At 35.4% G+C, this 18,024-nt stretch overlaps 1 protein-coding gene across 1 annotated transcript in view; it reads left to right on the forward strand.

Annotated features, from left to right (window-relative positions):
* LOC145671082 (neuronal acetylcholine receptor subunit alpha-10-like) overlaps positions 1-18,024 on the forward strand; it is a 1,484,349-nt gene that overhangs the window by 1,398,981 nt on the left and 67,344 nt on the right. The window contains exons 7-8 of the mRNA XM_081739825.1: positions 3,090-3,264; positions 11,134-11,313. Of these exons, the coding sequence (XP_081595951.1) occupies positions 3,090-3,264; positions 11,134-11,313 (355 nt within the window). The remainder of the gene's footprint in view (positions 1-3,089; positions 3,265-11,133; positions 11,314-18,024) is intronic.

The following is an 18,024-nucleotide window of genomic DNA, read 5'->3' on the forward strand; positions in this document are numbered from 1 at the left end:
CGTTAAAATGGAAAATTGTTGGTTTTCACCGCGTCCAGTTTAATATCACCTACATCATAGAGCCTGATTCGTACATCCTGGTCTAAATTGATGTGTTCCATCAAGTAGTTCCTGAGATTTTTAATGTCTTCCGGACGGACAGAGAGAGAAATATATAAAAAGAGTTTTGATTGAAAAACCAAATTCCTTAAAAGTAAATCAGAGACCGCGGAAAATGTGAAAGAGTAAGTAAAACAGAAAAAATATAATAAGAAAAGTGACTAAAAGTATAAGAATAATAAAGAAACTAATTGTAAGTATGTATCTCTTTTCTTAATTTGCGAAATTGTATGTCATAACAAGTAGTTTTCTTATGCTATAACATTTCGCATTTCGAGTAAGATAATTTCATATTAATGTGTTTATTTATGCATTAGGTTAAATCAGTGAAATAATTACTTCTGCGCCGTAGAGTAATTTTATATTCGGTTCCAAGAATAGGGGTTACCAGCACCCAATTTAATAGAATTTATACAGGGTGGGGCAAATAAAAGTGGTCCGGAGAACAGAGTTCCAGGGTATAAAGAAACATAGCAAAGGAAAGGAAGTAGTTTGCTAATCTGCTTATAGCAGATGTTGAGAATGACCACCATTCATCTCTTGAATGACCGCATGAGTGAACATGACCCAATTTCAGGTATTCGGACACGTTTCGGAATGCTTTTTGCCTTGTTTAAAGGGAACCTGTTTGACACCATTTTCTGACTAAACGTTGCATTGCACTGTTTGCTGGCACTTTGACACCATGATATTCATGAGCAAACAACTGACCACACACACAGAGCCCGAAGTATGTTGATATGTCAAACCTGTCCGTAAAAAGACACACACATATGTCGTAATGATACTAAACACACTTCCAACAACGTGAATAATACTGTCACTAAAAACACTGCAAGAAGACGCTAGAAATATTAATTTTAGTGGAAATAATGCTAGTTTAGTCACTAGACAATATTTAAAAGGTGCTAAATTTCTATTCTAAAAATGATAAATGAACCAATTGTTTTTGATAAAAATATCCTTAAAAATTTCTAGATCAAGCGATAAAATGCTACATTGGTAACACTGATAAAAGAGACAAACGACAACCGCCTCACGTTTCCGCGCATGAGTATAAATTTTTGACGTAGAAGTATATTATCTCAAACATTGCCCCAGTGATCAAAACATAACATACTAATCCGTCAAAACTAATGAAAACAAGGCAGTAGATCATTTTGACACGCTATAGTTGCTCACATTTTTTATGTTCATGGCGGACATATCCGTAATGTCAAAAAAAAATCGACATATTTCCTTATATCCACCATTAGAAGGCAATTCATTTGTACACATTAAAGTATGTCCAAATTTGAAGACATGCATTTTTGTGTCGTTTTGAGTCGATTCGGGCTCTGTGTGTACTCTTTCCACGAATTTGTTTTCACGTAACTTTCCACAACGAACACCCTCTGCTGCACTGTGTGTACCATCTTTACCTGTACCATTGCTCAACCCACACTGACATAACCCGCACTAAGATCTCAACCGGTGATGCGCGTATACGTGGTGTAGTTCTATGCATACATTCACGTCCAATTGTATCCATTTGTCCGGGCCACTTTTATTTGCCCCACCCTGTATAAGCAGTACCCGCAAAAGCGCTCTCCCTTTCATTTTGCTTATTGTTTGTTGAAATTTTACGGCCCTTCTTAGCATCGAGGATCTTCAGTTAAAAGTGGAATCCTAATTACTGTAATGCGTTCTACTTTTATCACAACTATCGCCATATGGGACTCGAACCCGAGATCACATCCACGAAGAGTGCACGTGCTATCCACTAGACCAGGATTTCTCAACCTAGAGGTCGCGAAGATAAGCGGAAGAGATAAATATAATTAGAATCTAATACCGGAAAATATTTTAAATATTATTTTGAATTTTGTTCTGATAGGCATATTTTTATTTTTATACATACTGTTAAGAACAACAAATAATAGATCTACTAAATATTTTCAACAGGTACAGAGTTATTTAAAAATAATTTAAATGAAAGAGGTAAAAAAAAAACCTAATGAGAACTACATACTGAACTACCAAGATAATCAAATTCAGCGAAACCTGCATATTTAAATACAATTAAAGTGGAAAGCTAATGAGATACCTGCGTATGGTGTGATTTCACTAGTGCGGCAATGTCCAATTCAATCTTCGTGACGCACATTATCAAATCATTCAAAATACTCAATAACTTTTTTTTTAACAAGTGACAAAGTTTTTTTAAACCAAAATTAGAAATCAGATTAACTTTTTTATCATATGACCCAAAATTAAGAGATTTATGAAGTTTTAAAATTTTCAAACGGCCTCCATTTGGAAACAGTATGACGGATCGGATTCGATATTTGTAAATATGAATGAACTAACCAAATTTGGTTTTAATCCATTCGCTTTTAGAAAACTAACTGAATTCACTATATACAAGAAATGGATTCTACTATTATAGAAATAGATGGACATCGTGAGATCTATGCAATAGGTATATTAAAAATCTTACACAAGCTTATTAGAAACCAGAAATTATAAGGGGGGTCGCTGGCAAGAAGATGTGATAAAATGGGAGTCGTGATATTAATTAGGTTGAGAACCACTGCACTGAACAAGTGGGAGGGCACACTTCCATGCTATCGATCATATTAATTAACATTATTTTTCCATTCCATCCTTCTCTAGAAAATTCGCGAATAGTAGTGATTCGTAGATCTAATTATTACATTTTTTCAACCAATTTTGTAAATTTAGAAGGCTTATTATTTTCAAAAAGAAAAATACTGAAGGAATAAATAATAACTTATCTCATTAATCGTTGTATTATATAACCTTTACTTATATGTTAAAAAATCCCCGAGTATAGCCAATTAAATAAGGGTACAAAAGAACTGAAAGAATCCCGTATATAAAGAACGTGTTAGCAATTACTGACGAAAAGTATCAATGTTGTTCCTTGGCTTCAGATAATTAGGTACAACATATATCCTTGCATTGATGGTGTTTCGTTTTCATTTCAGCTGAACTTGGTAATCCAGACAGAAGAGGGGGACTTATCCAATTATGTCCAGAATGGAGAGTGGGACCTGATCAGCATGCACGTCAAACGCAACGTTGTTTATTACTCGTGTTGCGAAGAACCGTATCCAGATATCACTTACATCATTGTGCTCCGTCGACGGCCTTTGTTCTATGGTGATTATGTACTCTTATTATTCCCTCTATAGTCTAACAACAATGTCATCCAACTTTATCTTCTTTGAGAAAAAAATAGATTACTCTAGAGATAGTTTGCCTTTCTCCTCTTGGTTTCAAGTGTAATATAATACCAGTGAGTGCCTTCTAGAAAGCATCACAATAGTTTAAAACAACTTTTAAAAACAGGGTACGTGGAAATCAATACTTTACAGCTTCTCGGATATTCTCGTCTTAAATAAATGACAAATAGTTGTGAAGAGTTTACTTAGCGACAAAGAAGCATAACGTTGAATAAATAAGTTATTAACTTTTAATCTTTTTTGAGACTATGAGGTATTATTAAAGAACTCAATGGATTTTCTTTAAATGTCGCTCACACTCGTATATTGCCGCATGGGCCGCGATGGCTCACTGGTGGAGCGTTGACCTTTGGTGCATGGGGTCACTGGTTCGACCTCAGCTTGCGCCAAGTGAACTTTTGTGGTGGACAAAACCCGTGTGCGAGGGTTTCCTCGGGGTTCTCCCACTTCCTCCCACTTTCTCATTCCACATTTTACAGTTTACGGACTTCAAAATGAATTGAAACATTTTTACGTCCCACGGTTATGCCGATCAGGCCAAAGGAGACAATGATGGTGAGAAATGAATGAAAGGGTGAAATGAAGAAAATGGAAAGAAACGGCAGAATCTCGAGAAAACCCACGCACTCGGTATTTGTCATCACAAAGCTTGGTATTTGACGCGATATAGAATCGAACCAAGGACACCGTGCACCAGAATTGAACGCTCTACCACTGAGCCACCGCAGCTTCTTTACATACTTTAGTACACTAGTTCTCAGCGTGAGTGTTAAAGTCTCCCAGGGTAGGTTCTCGTTTCCAAAGAGATACTGGAACAAAAAGGAGCGATTGGAAGCGATAGACTACGTATTTAGGGGAGTTTGAGATTAAAGACTTTTTGTTATTATTAGACAAAAGTCATTACTCATTTTACAAATTATTAATAATTTAAACTTCTTTACAAATAATAATAATAATAAACTTCAAAGTGCTGAAAACAGCTAAAAGCAAAAATATAACACTTGCTTGTATAATTCAGTAATGCAATAATAAAACTATACAATAAAATGAAATTAGAAAACGATTTTAAACAATCATGTCAATTAAATATGAAATGAATGAATAAAAAATACTTAAGCATTAAAGTTTGAGGCTAGTTTTAATGTTCATTGCTAAATCAAAACAAAATATTTTAAGATATTACAGTGATAGTAATTTTTTACAAGTCCTGAGACTAAGACATGTTTTCTCTTACTTGGTTGAAATACTATTTTACCGTTTGTACCGTATCTATGTACTTATTTATGTACACACACACACACACACACATATATATATATATATATATATATATATATATATATATATATATATATATATATATATATATATATATAATTCAAGTACAACATATTTAAAAAGGGTGGTATGGACCTCGTAGGAATCCCAAGTATTTGTTTGTAATCATCTGTATCTGCGCTGCTGAATGGGCCGCTACCTAGGTAAGTGCGCTTGTTCATGTTATAGAATAGGCCCTACTCCTTGAATCATTTTCTGGACGGCTTTAATCACGGCATTTTTGAGTTGATCGTTTATTAAATAATGGCTTTCATTCTTTTGATGAATCCTCGAGTAGGGTACTTGTTGCCCAGAAAAGTAAAGCTGAAATATTGTTTGGTACAGAGATACATAAAGACTTCGTGTAGATGAGTTCGAACGGACAATGCGAAATAGTTGTTAATTTAACTTATGTGTTTGTTCATTATTTATTATATTATTCCCAACTCCGTCACTTGTACGTAGATTTTTAACTGGAATGGTTGGAGAGATTCTTTCACATCTACATCCACTCCATGTCTAGTGGATAATTTTATACTACTTGACATCCGCAACAACTCCTCGGTTCAAAGGCCTCTCTTCCTATTGAAAAAGCATCTTCTTTGTTGCTGTTGAGTTCTCAAACTACGAAACATGTACCCCATTACATTTTTCATCGATTTTCTGTTCGTTTGATACTCACAAACCTACATTCCATTCACCATATTCTTCTTTAGTTGCGTAATGACTTACGCCAGCTATTCCTAGACTTCTATCTACCAATAAACTTTGTTTCGGTCTTCGTATAGACTAAAATCCGGACAAAAAAAGAATAAAGGAAACGTCACTCTTATCATGTTAAATCTTGATTTCTTGGCGCCAAAGGGCTTTTAGTCTATAACAATATTGTGAAAAAGATATTGCACTATTCCAATCTTCGTCTTGGACGTATATTTCCATGCAGGGGCAAAGTTCTTACACCTCAATATGATAGATGGCTATGGAATCAGACAGGCTGAAGAGGTCACTTTTGGCACGAGATATTCTAAGCAATGAAGTCCCCTTAGATATTGTTTTAGGCAACTGTCGGGATCGCGCTTGGTTTGGAGGGATCTGAAAATAATCTGAAAATAACCTGGTTGGGTTTAGAGTTTAACGTTCCTTTTCAGCACCAAGACTCTGTGAGACGTGGACTTCTCCTACTGTTAATATAACTGGCCTCCTACATCAAAGATGTGTGTGAATCATATAGCCAATGGGATACTCAGGTAACTGAAAAACATAGTACACAATCAACACTGCTCCTCAAGTTAGGCAACCTACTCTACTCTACTCTGTTGTGGGTTGCATACTCTTCAGTTCTGGCACTTCTGACTTAAAAATAATGTTCTGCCCTCCTCCTCCCCCACAAATGCTATAATACATGATGAACTTTGTCCCCTTTATTTTGCAATCAACATTTTAAATAACTTTGAAATTCTCAGGAGACATGTTTATGGAAGACCGAAGACAGACATTGTTGTACTCTTTTTACTTGAACATACGTAAAGGTTATTTTTAACACGAGGAATAATAAACATTATTATTGTATTAAAATAAACAATAATACCTCTCTTCCTGTCAAAAAGTGTGGTTGTTATGAAATTTCACTTCAAATTTATTGATCTTTGGCTCTAATTTAAAAATAGTAATAACATATAAAGGCCGATTTGTCATTTTTAAGGTTTCTTCGCATCAGTAATTTTTGACGTCCTCTCAGAATCTCTTGCAATTTCTGTCCGATCGTAAGGTTCTTCGCAGAATCTTTGGACGCTTGAGCATTTCTGCTATCAACAGCTACTCACTCTGAGAATACAAGTTATAATCAACTCTTTTTAGTGCAAGTTCATTTACGGACTAAATATTTTCTTCCTCGTTGCTCTTTAATATTACAAGAGAAGATGGAAAATATATGGACGCGTTTGTATTTTATTTTACATAGAAGAAGATGAGTTGTATGAATTGACCGAGTATGAGTTGAATGAAATAATAACAAAGGCACATAATTTAAAAAAAAAAAAAAAAAGTTTTTACATTTCTCATGAGAGGTGCTCATCTCTTGCTAATTACAAATCATTTGAATGTTTACGTTGGAATGTTTATCTTTTGAATTTTCAATCTTGCTTTCTCTTCATTATTCTTCACGATATTTTAATCCCTTCCGTATGTGGGAATCCATGTGGGAAACCACACAAATCGTTAAAAAAGAATGAAATAGCGTGATAGTTGATTAGAACGAACTTTAGATGGCAATGATTTGGGAAAACGTAACGAAGGTGTATGCGTTCATTTCGTACAGTTCAGAAATGGATGAGAATTTTTTCAAATAACTTGAACTATAAAATTTTAAACACATGCTATGCCGCCACTCAAAAAATGTATTCATTTTAAGATATGTGAACAGTGAAGTCTAATTTAGCAAAGGAGGAAATGTATTTTTATTATAAATAGGGATTTCGGCAGTTTTGTGAAATACAAGAAATACGATCGTTCTTTAATATGATTTAATATACATACACACTTTATTGGGAATAATGTCCATTAAGTTCGAAGGTTAATTTGGAATAAGCCCTCCCGCACCAAATCGTTGTACTAAGATAAGTGAGCGAAATGTATCCTAATCCAGTGATTCTCAACCATTGGGTCGTAACACACTAGTGTATCAAAAAGTCCCCAAAGGTGTGTCGAGAAATTTTAGAATTTAAAAAACATGAAGAATTTGATAATAAAATTAGTTAAAATCGAGACAGACTGTACCAGTCAACACCTTTAGCGGTAGCAGTAATGCTCAGTACTATATAGAGTTGAGTTGATTTTAGTTTAGCGTCCCTTTCAGCAGCGAGGCTATATGAGACGTGGACCTACTGATTAACGTGGAATCCGAACCACATGAGCTCCCGCCGGGAATCGAACCCGGGTCTCCCACGCCAAAAGCGCGTACGCTAACCGCTTAGCCACGGAGGAGCTCAGTACTATATAGAGTCACTATAAAAACTAATTGGTTTCACTATTATAATAGATATTATCTATAATAAAAAAATATCAAACAAAGTGTCGTGATGTCCTGGATGTTCAGTAAAATGTGTCGCCAGTCAAAAAAGGTTGAGAACCACTGTTCAAATCTAACCTAATATTATTTTGAAAAGTTGGCGAGAACTAAAGACATAAAACGTCGAGTTCGATCAGCGTATTGAACTATGAAAATGTAATGATAAAAGCCCATAAGACACTCTATTTTTTAGCATAAAATTTAAACCCTCTTCCTCTTTTAGGATACGCCCTTTAATCAAAGTAGTATGATCAAAACTCAGCTCTACACTTGCGGGTAAATGTCGATCGTCGCTATAGCGACGCGTCGAAGGACTGCTGCTAGTGTGCCACTGGCGGCAGAGTTTCCTCGAGTCGAAAGAGATATCTCCAGTCAGGGTATTGAAGTTACCACCGCGTAGCAGCGAAGACTTTATTTTGGTCCGCGCTCCTTCGATTCGTCGCGGAGAATCGCGAAGGGGCTAACACGCACTATCGCCAGTCATGTGTATGCGGTTATTATTATATATTATTTTTTGCTGACGAATTGTTCGTAAGGTGAAATCCGTGGATCAGGAGTAACCTCTGCCTCTACATCACGAAGTGAAAAATCTTGAGATGAGTGCGTTTAATTGTATGAATTTAGATGGCAACTGTTACCGATCATTTGAAAGTGAGTATATAAGAACTACGAAATACTAAATAGATTCGCGTAATTTTTGTTATAAAATTACGTGGCGAGCGGATTTTATCTAATCCTAAACTGTTATCGTTGAATATACACGGTTAAAAGAGCACCCTGATTAAGCAAATTAAAAATACCTCAACGATTTATGCCTCTACAAGCAAGCTTTTCATTATTGCATCCGTGGCCAAGTCGGAAGAGCACGTGCCTAGTAATCCAAATTTTGGTGGTTCGCACACTCCGGGACAACTTTTTTTTTTCTTTTTTACTTTTTAAAAGTGCTGTTTTTTAGATTTGAACCTTAATGTGAACAAATTACGTATATATATGCGATTTAACATATTTTGAGGAAGTAATTTTGTTGTTCATTGGCGTTTCGTCGCGTCTCTGCCGCTGCCGCTGGTGGTATAATTTTCAAAACGGAAGTGGGGCCACCGCGGATCGTCGCTGCGGGGCCGACAATTTTTGGCGAGATTTCTCTAGTTGCCCATCGGTGGTCCACCGACGCTTACGGCATGGGGTGCGTTCCAAAATTTATTTCAAACTGACCAGATAGTTTCCCGTGATGCGATCGTAAACAACAAGCATGTTCGATTTGGAAGTGGCGAAACATAGTATAGAAAATGCCCCTTCCTCCCCATAAAGCCGAAATTTTAGAAAATACTTTGATACATGCCCGTTTATTATTTTTAAATAAGCATTTTTAAGTTGTATACCGAATTTCATATTTCTAACTTGACAGACAAACCCTTATGTCCTCTTATGATCAAATTTTAATCACAGAGACATGATAAACACCCCAGTTCGAGATAGGTGATATCATACCCAAATATTCTTTCAAACGGTTCAAACGTTTTTCACATGATTCGACCGCCGCAAGATAATTTTCATTCTTATATACTAGGTACTATAGAAAAGAAAAGAAGGAGCAGTTAAATAATGGACATAAACAGATAAAATGAGTTAAAAGTAAGCCTAGGTCCGTAGCTAGCCCAAAAACGTACCGGGGCCCGGTAGAAGTTAGGGAGGGAGTCTATCCAATCATATTATAGTTTATCACTATATTATAGTTCATTTGCAAGTCTACCGTGAAAATTTTAGGGGAACAGCAAATATTTAGGGCAGTCTACCCCCTTAGCACCTCCTGTCCACAATAAAAGCAACTAAAGTAAAATAAATTGTTCAGTATTCCAGTTGCAAGGTTGCCATGTCGATAGGATGATCTCAAGTAATTGCGACCTTTACATAGGGACGAACCAGTTACTGCCCAGGCATCACGCTTTGGAGTATACTCTTGATCTTTTTAAGCATTTATGGGCAATATATTGCTGATTCATTCATCATTTTAATGATATTTTGAAGCTTAGAAAATCCCGAATAGTCAAACTGATTAGGTTTTGTAAGTAGCCTATCTGGAAGACACTAAAACCTAGCATGAAAAAAAAATCCCATATACCATTATTCCTTCCATCTAAATGTTCAGTGTATTAGTTAGTCCCGCTTCCCTTCCCTGTAGTATTTCTGTAAGTCAGTACTCATCAGAAAGGAACTATGTGACGTCATCAATATTCTACACGCTTTTTCAATTGCAAGGAAGCTTGGAAGTAAGAGCATCAATATAAGTACCGGCAGATTCTGGCATCAGCTTAAAAAAGAAGTTCCCAAGTAAATGGAGGAATTATATCAAAATAGTCAGAACTTTATGTATTAAGCAAATATTTTGTCCAGTATCAGGCGCACACCCAGAAATTTATGTTGAAAGGGGGTCCGAGCTTTGGAGGGGTCCAATACCGCAAACCACTACGTTTATGCAGTATTTAAGTGATATTATTCTGCTCCTGGAAAGACTATAAATAATTGTAAAATACTTCTATTTATTTTCAGAAAAAATATAGAACTAGAATGATTTTATGTCATAGAATACAGATAAAGTGTAAAATCAAATTTTCATGCTACACAGTGGCGTATTTAGGGGGGCTTCCGGGCTTAAACCCCCCTCTCCGAAATCTTACTTACTATAGTAAAGTATATGAAATATCTTGCACAATTTTCAGATTTTCATGCAAAGCCCCCCCCCCGAAAGTTAGCAAAGCCCTCCCCGAAACAAAATTGTAAATACGCCACTGATGCTACATCAATCATTTCCTTCTTAAAGAAGTATAGCTTTATTGAGAAAGTGTACAAATGTGTGTTGAGTTGGAAAGTTTTGGAAGAGGGATCTACAGAATATTCAATGTTGGCCCAACTTTACAAGTAAGTGTGAAGCTATTTTAATCAAGCTGCTGTTGAGCAACTTAGTATATAGTTACTAACATATCACCTCAACATGATTGACAAAAGCTATCTATGGACTTCAGCCTTATAAAATCTTTACTATACCTACAACGTCCCAACTTTGTGTTCTTTACGTGGATGATTAACGAAAGTACCAGTAGAGGCGAATGATGATTTCAGAAGATTTTCTGTCGTGGGAATTTCAATAACTAGAAGATTAAAATAGTGCTGCGAAAATTCTGGTAAAAGGTGTGCCCCTGAGGAGGGAATTTTATATCTCCGGAGGGAATTTCCATCCCAGACGATCCTCTGAAATCATCAGAGGCTTTTAGACGCATAGAGGAGGATTGAGGGATGTAATCTTAATTTTAAGTTTTAGAATAAGATCAAACTGAAGTTTTGAGATCTTCATAATCTCTCTCTTTCAAGATCCTAATGATCTTCTGATTATTACTTGCTTTGCAGTGTTCAATTTGATCTTGCCGTGTGTCCTTATCACTGGCATAGCTTTGATGAGCTTCTACATGCCATCGGACTCTGGTGAAAAAGTAACACTGGGTATCACGACGCTTCTCTCGATGACGGTTTTCCTGATGGTCATTGGGGAGAGTATGCCACCCACATCTGAACAGCTGCCACTCATTGGTAAGTACATAAACATAATTATATTATTCCGTTAATTGATTGTTAAGAGATCTTATTTAAAAAAATATACAAATTCAATTTTCCATTTTGAAATTTCTCTACTGGTATTTGTCTTTCGGAATTTCCCTTTTGACAGGAACCTATACGACGTATTTCAAACATTCCTATGAAGGTAATCGGAAAATTTCTTTAAAATGTTCCCATTTTGGTATGGAATATTACCCAATTCCAGCTTCGTAGCGTCTTCCTTACCGGAGATTTGAAAAAAATATATATTTGTTGGAAATCGAACTAATGTTTTTTTTTTTTTAAGGCAATGCTTGGATAGAATACTTGAAATGGAACTATTTGTACTTCATATTATGCAAGCGACACAAAGCATAACTCATTGTACTTCTAATGAAACCGCCTTTCTAATGATATTGATATAGAATGGGAACCGTGTTGTCAGGGAATAATGTAAAGAAAGGAAGAAAAAAGTGAACGTATTTATTAACAATACAGTGCTAAAGATAGGAAGGTGGGACTGTAAAACCAAGACTTAATCTTCTGAATGAGAGACAGAGGCATGATAAAAGCTTTCATTCGTACAACATTGGCACTTTCCCCCTCGTGCTCTTAGCTGAACGATAATCAAAAGAAAGTAAAGCACTAGTTGTCATCCTCTGAATTTCTGAGGCGCCAAAACCATACATGTTGCGATCAGGGGTAAAAGTAGATCTGAAAAGGTAGGGGAACACATGACGTTACGCCGTTCTCCGTGCTAATCTTTACTCATTGCAATTTTTTAGGAAGTTGGGGGACGCCATAGATATTTTTTAGAAGTAGGATAAGGGCGTCCCTCTGCGTTGCGTTTCCCCCTACTCTTTTACCCTGGTTGCGATCTAATAGAAACACTTTGTTAGACATGCTTCTAACTCTAATATTTAGGTCATAGCCCCTTTGCTTGCTTTGATATGCTTAGAAAGGATGTAAAATGGATGATAAACATGCAAAACAAGACTTAAAAGCAGAGCTTAAGACTTTTCATGCCTAAAATAAGTTTGTTTTATTAGAAATAACTTCATTTAACAGTTCACGTTAAATCGATAAGACTATAATTACTGCATTGCAGATGTGTTGCTCTTTCAGAAAATTTTAATCCTGGACACTGTAGGTTATACAGTAAAATACCAATATAACGAAATTTTTGGGGACCTCTGAAATTTATTTGCGATGCTATAATAAGTCATTTCTCAAGAACTTACTTCCTGTTGTTATATCCACTTCAAGATCTACATTACTTCAACATTAATTTATACATTAAAAAGCCTAATGTTTATTACATGAGAAGAAAATTAGTATACAAATATAAACAAAATAAAATGATATACATTGCAAGAAAGGAAGATCAACGGAGTTAGCCAACATTTCGGGATAAAAGAAGTTCGCACATCACGGAAGGCATCAATCTCCAACGATTGATCATACAACACTCTCTAAGATGTCTCGTCATTGAGAGCCTCTTATACCCTCACTAAGAAACCTGGTCATTGAGAGGTATCTATGTTCTACTTTATAAGAAGCCTGATCATTGAAAGACTCTTTAACCTCCTCTCTAAGAGGCCTAGTCATTGAGAGGAACCCGTCTTATGTTCCTTAAAATATCTGGTCATTGAGAAGCACCTACCTACACCTTGGGCGCAAGTGCCTTGGTTATTATCGCCCTACGACACATGGTCATTGGGTTTCTACATACAAATTCACCAGGAATCACCAAGTTACTTAGAGGAACTTATATTTTATCTATAATATTTATTACTATTGTATACAAGAGAAAATTTTTGTAATGAAAAGGTAATGGAAAAGTCAAAACTTCCGTGTACCATCACTTAGGTCTTACCCTCAAAGACAGAATCAAAATTGAATTACTGCAAGAACATGACAGAATCGTTTTCTTCTCAAGTAAAAGAGCTAATATTTCAAATTTCGTTTTTCTGGCCAAATGTCTAAAAGAAATATACTGAAGTCCCCCTTTGAGGTGTAATTTCCAAAATTCATTTCTGTTACTTTTCAGTACACCAAATTGTCTGTGAGGTCCTTCGTGGCTACATGGTAGCGGGTGTAGCTTGGGTGCTGGAGACCCAGGTTCGGTTCCCGGTATGAGCTCATGTGGTTCGAATCCCTCCCCTTAAGTTGTAAGTCCGTGTCTCATATAGCCTAGCTGCTGAAAAGGACGCAAAACTCAAATGCAACCCAATCCAATCAAATTATCCGTCCAAGGGGATTTATCGTAATTATGACTTATTTCTTGACTTTTTGCATTGGAAAATGCGCGTAGTTTATTACAAAACGATCATTGGTTACTTTCAAATCTCTGTCCTCTTCGACTGATTGAGTATATGTATGACATGTGGCTAACGTATAATATTAAAGAGAATGAGTATCAGCTATATTATGAAAAAAATAACGTTAAATAAAGGCAAAAAGACGGAATTATATTGAATGTTCGAAATTCGTTTAAATGAAAAGTTATAACACATAGACAATTAAACAGGAAAAAGGAGCGAGCACAAAAAGTAATTTTTGAGTTTTGAATATTTCCATATATTGGTATTCGTTACAGTAACCTATTAAAATCGAAAAAGGCTGGTTTACTTACTTATAAAATCTCATGATTCTACGTGAATACTTGATATTTCATTTATTCATAAATTTTCTCTTGTTCTAAAGTTTAAAATAAAAAAAGAGAAAATACAACATAAAAGTTTACAAAGGGGAAAAATAATAAAAGAAAAAAGAAACGCAATAAGCTAAAAGAAACATATTGTACAATATGTTACCACATCCATTCAACCATATACATAGATAAATGAAGCTAGCGACTGAACAGTGAACGATGGCTGGTCTTGTTTTTATAGCTGCAAATTAAATCCTTCATTTTTCTTGGTGGCTTTATATTGATCTGGCTACTTTATTACCCTTCATACAGACATTTTACCATTGTTTTCTGTTTCCACAATGAGATCGATGTTGCCCATTTATCTCCTATCTTGATAAGGCTTCCTTCTTTGTTTTCGTCTATCAAAAAAAAAAAAAAACTCGTTAAGAGCTATTCTTTCCTGACAAAACAGATCTATCTCCAAGAGCTATCTTCCTGTTACTTACGCGTATATTGACTTTAAAATTCTGCAATTTTACAAGAAATGAAATGCAATATGATCGAGGTATTTTGTAAAAGAACAATGTGTGTTTTAATGTCAACAATAAAGTAATCTCTAATTGGCAATAATCCGTATATATTTTTTTATGATTTTGTTTGTGTTGTTGAATGTGTGATTTAAAACCGGACCGGCATGTACTTTTATTGTTAAAGGAGTAGTGGAAACTATGAACCGTTGGTATTAAAGGCATGCCCCATTAAAAAAAAAAAAAAAAAAAAAAAAAAAAAAAAAAAAACCAGGTAATTGAAGAATCTGTAAAGCTCGTCCACAGTAGTTTATTTCTCGTTCACATGGAGTTTCAGTGGTATAGCACTTTGCTCTGGTGCGTGCGGCCCCTGATTCGATCCCCGGTCAACCAAGTTTGTGGTGGACAACATCGTGTTCATGGGTTTTCGCTGGGCTCTTCCGTTTCCTTCCACATGTTCATATCACTGATTCTTCCATCATCGTTCACTTGCCTTAATTTCGTATCCCTTAGCCTAAAGAGCATAAACGTGGGATGTTAAACTGAAGATTTCGTATCATTTTTATTTCTCGTTCAATGTTTGCCTGTCGATTTTAGATCCAGTAATTTTACTGTAGCAGCCACAATGGGACCGTGGTGCCTCAGAAGTAGAGTGTTTGATTTTGGACCCTGGGTTCCCTGGTTTAATTCTAGCTCGCAGTAACTGTTTTTGTGGTGGTTGTACACAGTGTGCGTAGATTTTCTTGAAGTTCTCCCATTTTCTTCCACTTTCTTTATTCCACAATTTATTTCATTATTATCATCTTATGGTTCAAATTTCTATGAACTAAAAACTTTGAAAATAAGAATGCATTTATGCCCTAAAATGTCAAAATATGACATGATTCGCCAAAAATATTTTTTTAAAAAAAAGTTGCTAAGAATAGCAAGTTATCAAGAAGTTCGCGATGCTATTTTGTCCCGAATATACATCTTTAAACTTTGAAGCATCGATCACAGCATATTGTTAACCCCATAAAAAGAAATGCTGAATGGTTTTCTTCTCGTTGCCAAAACGAGCAAATATATTTTATGAGCAATAAGTGAAATTCTAAAATATTTATGCTTTCATATCGGCCAAATTACGCTTTCATATCGTTTCGGAGCCAAATGTGGCCTAAAGAAATGTGGTTCAAATATGCATTCATATGACCAATAAAATCATTACTTTCGTGTTCACATGAATCAGAAATAAGTTTATATTTAATTATACATGTAAAAGTTGCACATATAAAATACATCATAAAAATCGAAACCTTAATCATCACCTTGTCCCTTAGCCTCGGAGTACTGTTGTGGAATGTTCAAGTATATATATATATATATATATATATATATATATATATATATATATATATATATATATATATAATGTATATTACACTATATATCCGTATATCCGTATTGCATAACCGTATTGTGTGTATCGAAGTACTTCCATGCACCAACTATTGTGCCTTTTTGCTCATCGTTTGAAAAGAAATGCAACTTTAGTGATGCTGTGCATTTTTAGGGAACATCAGAACTGAGACCAAGCCAAATGGTCCAGTGTTGATGTTCTCAGATGAATCAAGGTTCTGTGTTACAAATTATTATTTTCATCACATGGTATGGAGAGACGTGGAGTACGATATCATCCACAACATATCCGTGAATCTGACAGATATGGTGTGGTCGAGGATAAATTGACCTTTCAGTCTCTTAGCAGAAGAGGTAAGGCAATATTTTTTCGCATAGTCCCTTAATATTTTAAACCATGCTCCCTTTTTATGACCATTTTTGTATTTATTTATTAATTTATTCATATTCTTTTTACAAAAATACATAAATTTTTTATTCATTTTATTTGATTTTAATATATCTGTATCTGCCACCACCTCACAACACAACTAACTAAACTAACTCTATGGTCTATGAAACCCGGAGGTCCAATGCCGCGTTCACAAAAACACTCCACTGACTTCTATCCTTAGCCAACTGGATTAAGTTTCTACTTTATATTCCAATTTCTACGAGATCCATCTTAATATTGTCTTCGTATCGGCGCCTAGGTCTTCCTAATGGTCGTTTTCGGATTGGATTTCCATTTAAAACTTTGAAAGCGTTGCTACTTTCTTCTATTCTGGCTACATGACCTGCCTACCTGAGCCTCCTAGATTTGATGACCCTAATAACGTTTGGTTAACGATATACATTGTGTAGTTCCTCGTTATGAAGTTTCCGCCATTCCCTATTCCCGTTTCTCTTGGGTCCGAATATTCGTCTTAGGATCTTGTTCTCAAATATTTTCAGTCTACGTTGTTCCCTCGCAATCATACAGAACAACAGACATGATTTTCGTTTTATATGGACTATTTTAAGCTTCAAATTCCTCAACAGCATTCGTGACGACAAAAGATTTTGAACTGAATAATAACATGAATTCCCTCCTGTTAGTCGACATTTAATTTCTTCGTCGACACACAACGCACAGTTAACATAAGCACGTAGAGACAAGCAGTAATGTTCTGGGATGGTATGGTTACCTACTTAAGTCACTTTTTTTAGACCACTTAGCCCAAAGTGAGACTAGAGTTGAAGATAATAGTAAGGTGTTTTTTAACTAAAACTTCACGAGTCGCCATTTTGTTACCAAGTACTTTTTTAAAAAAAAAATTTGAAAAATATCTGTAAAAACAAATAGAAAACAAACTGGTGCTTAGAATGTGCTGAGATTACTTTCTAATGAAGATTCACAAAATAAGGAACAATAAAATTCTAACTTACACTTCCCAAGTATTTTGTGTAACAAATTAATGACAAACTGATTGTTTAAAGTATATTTACATTTGTTATATTAAAAACTTTCAATTGTCAAATGAAAATTGCCACATCTGAAAATCATAATAAAGCTTATAGGTCTACGATTCGTTAGTGCTACAAGTATAACGTTAGTGCTGATACCTTTGAGAACTTATTTAACAAATTAAAGTACCAGTGAAGCCAAAATAGGCACTTTTACAAATAAGTTCTGCAGCAAGCAAAAAGTTTGTCAGTCGTTAGTACTGCCTTAATCCTGGGTTGTGCTACCAGCCCAAATAAATGCTCCATGGTACGGAAAATTACAGGGTTATTACAAATGATTCATCGAGTTTGTATGAATGTATTTCACAAAGTATTACATACAAAATAATGATTGATACATCATTTGAAAAAGCACATTTTCAAGTTTCTTACACATCATTGCAAATATTCTATGTGCGTTCCTCGTGTTACACGACACACATTTATGTGGTAGCCAAGCTCAGCCCATACACGTTCGAGATTTCCACTGTTTCCTCCGAGACAGGTGGTCGCCCGGAGCTTTTTCCTTTACAGAGACAGCTTGTGTCCTTAAACTGTCGATACCATCGCAGAATGCTTTGGTGGGTTGATGGTTGTATGTTGTACTCCGGAACGCACGCTGCACGGTGGTGACGGATTCTGTCTTAACATATTACATCATACAAAATGCTTTCTGTTAAT

The sequence above is a fragment of the Thermobia domestica genome, chromosome 15 (assembly GCF_964235325.1).
Source record: "Thermobia domestica chromosome 15, izTheDome1.hap1.1, whole genome shotgun sequence".
Classification (NCBI taxonomy): Eukaryota; Metazoa; Arthropoda; class Insecta; order Zygentoma; family Lepismatidae; genus Thermobia; species Thermobia domestica.